The sequence below is a fragment of the Caenorhabditis briggsae genome (genome assembly GCF_000004555.2).
Source record: "Caenorhabditis briggsae complete genome, chrIV, whole genome shotgun sequence".
NCBI classification, from domain to species: domain Eukaryota; kingdom Metazoa; phylum Nematoda; class Chromadorea; order Rhabditida; family Rhabditidae; genus Caenorhabditis; species Caenorhabditis briggsae.
In genome coordinates this window covers 13,720,165-13,728,701 of record NC_013487.2, presented here as the reverse complement: position 1 = coordinate 13,728,701, position 8,537 = coordinate 13,720,165, and the positions used below count along the sequence as shown (strand labels likewise).

The window sequence follows — 8,537 nt, the reverse complement described above, 5'->3', positions numbered from 1 at the left end:
TTCTCTTAACTGAGCTAGAACGGTAACATGTGTGTAACGGGATATGGTATATAAGATGATAAGGTTATCCACAATAACCATCATTTGCCCTTCTCTCATTCCGCTTGCGAACGGGATCCCCTTTTTCATCACCGCCTCGTGGAAGTTTTCAAAGATAATGTCACCATAGAGCAACCGTTGCAAATTGGGTCGACAAGTTCAAAAACCAGGACTTTTCAATGAAAGAAGAAACTTGTCCCGTGCAACCAGTTATTCAAGATTCAGACAAGCTGAGAGATCTGGTAGAACGGGACCCTTTCCAATCTACCCGTGAAATGGTCAATCACTTTAGGGACAACCCATACCACTATTAAAAATGGATTGTTAAAGTTAGGAAAGACAGAAAAACTTGGACGGCGGATACCTCACCGTTTTGACCAGTTTTGATGTTCAGCGGCGAGTGGACATGAGCATGCAACTTCTTACTCTACTCGGGAAAAACAGTGGGTATCAAAAGGGGCATCCCGTTCGCAAGCGGAATGAGACCAGGTCAAATGATGGTTATTGTGATTAACCTTATTATCTTATATACCAATACACACATATTATTGTTCTAGCTTAGTTAAGAGAAACAAGGAAAACAAAAATGCACAAAGACTTAGTCGTCAACCTAATAGGATGAGTAAAGTGGTTTCCAATTTTCAGGAGTTGAACAAGAAATTGAAGACTATGAAGCTGAAAAGTATAAATTAAATTTTTGAAACAGTAATTTTTCAATTTTCGTAAAAACATAAACATCAAATTTCGACTTTTTCAATATGGTATAGACAGCTTTGAAGTCCTGAAAAAGCAGTCCAAAATTTTTCGATTTGTCTGAAAACTTCAGCGTATACTAAACAAAAATAGAGCTTCATTTTTGTAAGTGACAACTTTTTTGTATAAATTCATCCAAATGAGATGAGCGGCTTTGAAATAGAAGAACTCTCGTTTAAGTGTTAAATTTATCATTTAGGGCATATCTCACCAGAATGAAAATTAGCAAAAAAATTGTGTGTGTATCAGACATTTTTTGTGGAACGTTTTTTTTTTTTGAGTGATCTGCTACGTATTACCACCTGAAAAAATGAAAATAGTTCTGAAAAATTTTGAAACAGTAATTTTTTACTGTTTCAAAAATTGTGTCTTTTTTCGATGATTCCAAAAGTTATGATAATAAAAAAATTAAAAGAAGTTATGTTTTAAAAAAATGCTCATGAATCCAATTCTAGCTCAAAATATGATTTTTTTATGGGTTACTGTAGATCACGATTTTTCCTTAAACGTTTTTCAAGGAATTATGATAAGCAGACAATTATCATCAGATGAAAATGAGAATGATTTAAGAAAATTTTTGAAACAGCAATTTTCAAACTGTTTCAAAAAATGTATTCTAATAATTCAATGATGCGAAGGATTATGATGCCTATAAATCAAGTTTTAGCTGAAACATTTATAAAAACTCCATTTGAAAGCATTAACTACTCCGAGTGAGCAGCCGAGATATGTCATTTTGAAGTTTGGGAGAGACGCAGAGTGTCTCGTCGGCTGCTAGCTTCGAAAACTGCAAATGACTGTATCTCGGCTTAGAAATAAACTATAAAACTGTTTAATGAACCAAAAGTTGAATATGACGAAATCACTTTATCTTGGTTATTGTTGTTATTGTAAAAAATGACAACAAGTTCGAAAATTTTTGAAACAGTACTTTCCTAGAAAATCCTAGAAAAATCCTAGAAAATAAGGTCATACTCTAGAAAACCCAAAAATTAGGTCATGGCCTAGAAAATCAGAAAAATTAGGCCATGACCTAGAAAATCCAAAAATATAGTTTACAAGTGAAAAAAAAATGCAAAAAAATCCTTTCGCTAGACCCATTGAGAAACTGTTTCAAAAAAATTAGATCAACTAATAAATATTTTATCATAATATCAAAAACATTTTATCAGTTGACAACTTTTTGATATCTTTTACAAAAAAGGGGGCTCAAAGTTGGGATCGATGATCCGGATCTGCCCATTTGTCAAATCAATTTTTTGAGATACATTTTATAAACTTAAAAACTATATTTTTTTGAGATTTCAACTTTTTTCCAATTTTTTGAGTATTTGAATCAATTGTCATCAGTGAAACTTTTTTTATGAAACATAATTTTTTTTAAAACTTTGAAATTCGAGAATTTTCCTTTAATGACTTTTTCAAATTTTTTGCAAAATTTTTGTTCAAACATTCTAAATCAAAACTTTCAAAATAGTCATTTTTCAACTTTAGACAATTTTTGAAACATCAAAATTTTGGTTTTATTCAGGATTTTCTATATTTGGAATTTTTGAAATTTTAGCCAATAACTTCAACGCTCAATTATTAAAATTGCATGTTTCCTATACTTCAAATTTTCGAAAAACAGTAATATTTAAATTTTTCAAATTGCTTCAATTTTGAGCCCATATATCTTATTTCCTGTGAAAGATATCAAAAATCTATCAACTGATAAAATGTTCATCATAACATTAGTAATATTTTATCAGTTGACAACTTTTTGATATCTACAGGAAATGAGATATATAGGCTCAAAGCTAGGGATGTTGACCCGAAAGCAAACTGTTAACTAAAAAACAGAAAGAGTACAAAAGATAAAGTGGAAACAGCAAAAAAAAATAATAAAATCTGGAAAATTCAAAGAAAATGAATTATCAACTAGTCCTTGTCTATTTCCGACTAGCTATTGTTATGGTAGCTACAGTACCCGCCCAGGTAAGATGTCTTAGGTTACTGTAGATTTGAGGGTACTGTAGTTAGAAGCAAAATAATTTGGATTACTGTATATTTAATCTCAATTCTATGTGTTATTATACAGTAATCCAAATTCTACAGTAATCTAAATTCTACCGTAATCCAAATTCGATGGGCTGCTTCTAAGTATAGTATCACAATATCTACAGTAATCCAAAAGTATTATGTTTTATCCAATTTCCGATGAGCAATACTCCCTTCGTGTCAAACGAAGCTTCTGGAAGGATCTGGGAAGATGAATTCAGAAGATTTTTGGGAGAACTGGGAATGTGAACTCGTCAGTGAGAATTTGATTTTTTTTGTAATAAATATTTATACCCAAAGTTTTAAATGTTTCAAAAGAGTATTTAAAATCGAAAGTGCTTCTTTGGCAGTTCAATCAGGAAAAGCTCATTAAAAATTTAAATTCTCTCCATTTTTATACCTCTTCTAGTAGACAGAGTACTGAGGAACTAGAATCTTCCAGACAATTATTTATTGCTGAAAAATGAATTTTTTTTTCCTTTCTGAGAACTTTTGTTTATTGTCTAGCAGCATGGGAAGCCTTATGATATCGCTGCACCTTGCATTATTAAAATTCCAGCCCAAAATAATGAATGATAGTTTGATGCAGGGGTGGTCTAACTTTTGCAGGTTGATTTTCCTAGGCCATCATTATAAATAGCCTAGAAATCGTCTGATATTCACCTGATGTAATTTCTAGGCCGTTTACCGTGATGTCCTAGAAAACTCAACTTGCAAAAGTTAGGCTACAATTTTAAAGTTTCCTAGAAATGAGCTGATGTTTTCTTGGTGTGATTTCTAGGCTATTTACCATGGTGGCCTAGAAAAATAATGTTGCGAAAGTTAGACCATCATGCTCAAACAGCCTGAAAACACACCAAATGCATGTCAGGCTATCTCTAGGCGAGGCTATTTTCACATGGTGGCCTAACTTTCGCCAGTGGAGTTTTCTAGGCCACCCTTGTAATTGACCTAGAAATTGCCTGATTTTACCTGGTGCGTTTTCTAGGCTATTCACTATGGTGGCCTAGAAAACTCAACTAGCAAACGTTAGACCACCATGTAAAAATATCAGAACATTTCTAGGACATGAACTATGTTGGTCTAGAAAATTCAAAATCAGGTCACCATGGTAAATGGCCTAGAAAACCCCAAAAAATTGTTTGACTGGCAACTTTAAAATAAGAAAAATTACTGTTTTTCAAAAATTTGAAATATAAGAAATATAAAATTTTTATAATCGTTCTTCCAACTTTTAGTATAAGTAAATTCTGTATTTTAAAAGATACTTTTATCAGTGATTTCGAATTTTCGCCACAAAAAAAGTTTATGTTTCCGAAAAAATGTTTCATTGATTTGAGAAAAAGCCAATTATTATGTATTCAACAACCAAACTGAACAAATGTACAGTACTCCAAATCAAGTCACAAAAAATGAAGTTTCAGGGAAAAATTGTCAAGTTTAGCTGTCTAAAAATATATTCGAAAATCTAAAAAAATCTAGGTTTTTGATTTTGTAGTTCTCAACTTTTTCTACGATGACTGATATCCGAAAGATATAAATCATGGCCTAGAAAACTCATTTTGAGAAAGTTAGGCTATCAAGTTTAAAAACTGGAAAAAATCATCATTTTAAAACCTAATATCCTCTTAAATCCTTCGGGTGAACTTTAAAAAAAAGCTTTAAATGTTCAATCTAGGGTTTATATGTGATCAAACGAGAATGAATGTAAAAGAATATGTTCCTATTATTCCGAGAAAAAAGAAAAGAAGAGGAAATGACACATAATTTAAGTACAAAGAATAAGATAGGGATTAGTTTTGGGATAAGGTAGAAGTTAGGTACATGTAGTTTTTGTGTCCAAATGTTTCTTGGTTACTGTAGCTACAGTAGTACAAAAAAACTTCTCAAAAAGCCGAAAAATGAATTATTAACAATCATAATTTCAGGATAGTTTTGTGAAAAACCAATTTTCTGAGTTTCTCAATTTCTGAATTTCCAAATCTATGAATGTTCAAAAACTAAAAAAGAATTATTTGAAAAAAATTAGGTGATTTTTCAAAAATTTCGGATCATTTTCAGTCAGAAATTCTAGAAAAAAGTAGTTTTATACCAAAATTCTGAAAAAATGTAGTCCTTATGACATAGATCATCCGGATTTCGTTTCCTATTTTCTATGAAAAAATGTAGTTTATATTGGAAAAACAGGAAAAAACACATAAATTTCAAAAATGCTGCGGCTTAACTTTTTTGAAAACCGAAGAAAACACAATTATCCTAATGAGCGGACATTCAAGGGTACTTGGGTACAGTAGTCGTTGCTTTTGAAGTTCTTTTCGGCAAATTCTAAACTCGGATGAGGAAAAGAAGATGGACCGACGGACAGCTGGGAGAAGCATGGGTGAAAATTAGGTTTAGGAACATGTGAAATTTTGGGAACAAGCATTTTCAGTAGACGACCACATAACTTCTTTTTTGCTGTTGGCCTGAAATATAGTCTGAAAAGTACCTGAAAATAACCAATTTTTTTTTATTTCGATCCAACTCCATATTGCAGAAGTCTTCACTTTTCCAAAAATATCAATTAGTTTTCAGCAACTTTGTTCAGAATCGGGCTGGCAAGCAGGTATTGCGTTCCCACTTCGCCGTGCGATGTAATCACGAAAGATCATCGCCCGAACTCATCATATTCAGTTGCAGATCAATATTTGACCCATACTGAAGACTGAAGAAGTCAGCAAGCGGCGCGGATGTGATGAAAACGTGCGGCCGACACTTCCCGGGTTCCGCCGCCCACTATACTTTGTGTGTAGCCGGCGGCGAGAGACAAGGCGGCGCGCGGAGACGCAGAGTGCGGGGCGATTTTTCGCTTTTTATTCTTCAAGTTTCGTCAATTTTCATCACGTTAAATCGTTTTTTTTGTGTGAAAACGAAATAAATACCTAAAAAAAGGAAAAAAAAAACAAAATTTAAATGTATTTATTCATAAAAGCAAAAAGAAAGAACATTATCACTTATTCTTCGGATCCTCAGCAGCCACTTTTCCTTGCATACTACCCGCCTTTTCTGGGACACCATCACCTATTCCACCATCTGCTCCATCTGTTTTTTTCTCCAAATCCTTCGACTGGGGGCTCTCTGCCTTCTTTGCTTTCACCACCTTCTTCGTGCGCTTATACCAGACTAACATTCCGATTGCAAAAATGAGGAGGACCACACCAATAATTAAAAAAAGAGCCCAATAATTATGAAACGGAACCTCTTCTTTGTATTTGATGACTTCAGCGAATTTCTGTGGACATTGGTTTTCTGGATCGACTCCAATGCGTGATACGAATTCCAGATGTTTGAGGTCTCGTAATCTGGAAATTCAGGTTTTTGGATAATTTTATTGATTGATAGCTCACGCATCGCCCTCTTTGTCAGCAATTTGCGCAAATGGGTCCTTGTCAATGATCATGATTGGCTGGAATTTCGAAAACATGACCGTACTTTAAACTCAATTACCGTAAACACTCTAATAGAACGTCACCCGGACCGTCCACTTTGAGCTCATTTATCTCATTCCTTATGAAAGACAACAAAACGTTGTCAACTAATAAAATGTTTATCATGATATCAGCAACATTTTATTAGTTGACAACTTTTTGATATCTCTCACAGAAAATGAGATACATAAGCTTAAAGTTAACGATTCGGGTGGCGTTCTATTAGAGTGTTTACAGTGTCTCGGTTCCTGTGAAAGATATCAAAAATGTGTCAACTGATAAAAAATTGGTGATATCATGTTGAACAATGTATCAGTTGACAAAACTTTGATATCTTTTACAGTAATCGAATCAAACGCACGCCATCTTTCTTCGCTTCAAGAGTCGACAACGCCCAGAATCCGAGTCTCTTCAATTTTGTATTCTTCCGAATTGTGATTGCTGCTCCTTCGGGATTTCTGAGAACTCTGAGTGTCTTGTTCAGGAAATCAAAATTCTCATAATCAGTTTCGATGATTTCTAGGCCAGCATGAATTTCGTGAACCTTTTCTACTTTTGTGCGAATGACGGCTTCTGGAAACATCGATATCGGGTTACTGTAGTGGATTCATAATATTATTTCATTTACTCAAAGTTCTGAAAAGGTTACTGTAGTTCCAACAGTACGCAAACACCGGAAAACTTGATTTTGGATAGTTTTCGTCGCGACATTCATTTTTGCCATAGTGAAATTAGTTTAAAATCGCGAAATCTCGATTTTCCAAAAATTCAGTATTTGCGTACTTTTCCAAGCTACAGTAACCTAAAATTGGCTTGAAAATTGACAAAAACCGCAAATTATCTGATTTTTCTCATCAGATTTGTGTTTTTTGTAACAAATAGTCTCAGAATTTGGAAACAATAAATTTCTAGCTCAAATTTTGTGTTTTTTGAATTTTTCGGATTACTGTAGTTCCAAAAGTCTGCAAACACCAGAAAAAATTTCCACCGTACCGCCGCCTTTCAAACTACAAAAACTACACGAACCACTTTGTGTGCCTTTAAAAACCAATGGTTTCGTTTCGATGATTGTGCACCCGTCCTCGAGTTCTTGTGGCTCTCGACCCAGACACTTTTTCTCTTGAGCATCAAATGAACGCAGAAGAATCAACAAACAGACTGCTTTGAATATGAATGGATTGCTGTCGAACATTTTTTGAGGAAATTGAACAGGATTTTTCTCGCCCAAATTTTGCTTGAATTGATTTTGCCTATGCACACTCGTGGCAGTCGCCATTTTCGGTATATTTTTCGTCTTTTTGAAAAAATATTTTTAGGTCGGATTTCACGTTTAAACATTTTTTTGAATTTGCCGCCGTTTTCGGATGTTCCAGTGGAAAGTTTTTTTTTTCAGTCGACAACTACTGAAATTTGCGAAAACCTGCGAATTTTTCACATTTTTCGCTTAAATCGTTTTCCAGAGTTTTCCTTTTTTTTTCAATTACCCCCTCAAAGCCACGCCCAACAGACATAAAATATTTTCGGACATATTTTTATTTTTTTTTGTAACAAATTTTCTGCCAATTGTCAATGATTATCAGTCAACTCCGATGCAAATTTTGCACAGAAATGGTTTTAATTTTTTCAAAATTAATTTTTCTGTGCATTGTGGCGTGGTGGTGTTTGCGGAACTGTGTTCCGAGAAATTTTTGCGAGCCGATTTTCTCAAATTTTTTCGACAATTTCTGAGATTTCAGTTTGAAAAAAATCGATAATTTTCTTATGAAAAAATTTTTTCAGTTTTTTCCAGCTAATTTTAATTGATTTTCAGTCAATTAAGTCGAAAAAATCATTGTTTTCCTAATTAATTTTCTGTGCATTATTGCGTCGCGGTGTTTGCGGACTCGAAAATTTTCGGAAAAAATTACAGCAAAAATGCGAAAATTTCGCGAATTTCAGCACTTTTTTGGCAGTATTTTTATTGTTTTTTGTTCAAATTTGCTCGATTTAAAACAAAATTTCAAATCGATAAAACTTTGTTCTTTCCAATAGAAATAAAAAGAAACTTTGCACATATTGTAAAAAAGTATCACTAAGGGACCAGAGAAAGAGGGGAAACAAGGAGCAGCACATGAAATTATACACACACACACACTATATCACATGAGAGAAGAAAAATGAGATCACCGAGATTTTTTTAGAATTATTGAAAAGCAAGGGAAAGAAGGAACAACTGGAAATGGGGGAAAAACCAGAAAG

At 33.6% G+C, this 8,537-nt stretch overlaps 1 protein-coding gene across 1 annotated transcript; it reads right to left on the bottom strand.

The window, feature by feature from the left end:
* Nucleotides 1–5,821: 5,821 nt before the first annotated feature.
* CBG18473 lies at nucleotides 5,822–7,575 on the bottom strand (the record flags this gene model as incomplete). The annotated part of the gene is made up of 4 exons (XM_002634573.1): nucleotides 5,822–6,173; nucleotides 6,219–6,277; nucleotides 6,661–6,872; nucleotides 7,326–7,575. The coding sequence occupies 4 exons, from the start codon at nucleotides 7,573–7,575 to the stop codon at nucleotides 5,822–5,824; spliced, it is 873 nt and encodes a 290-aa protein (XP_002634619.1).
* Between the last annotated feature and the right edge of the window lie 962 nt (nucleotides 7,576–8,537).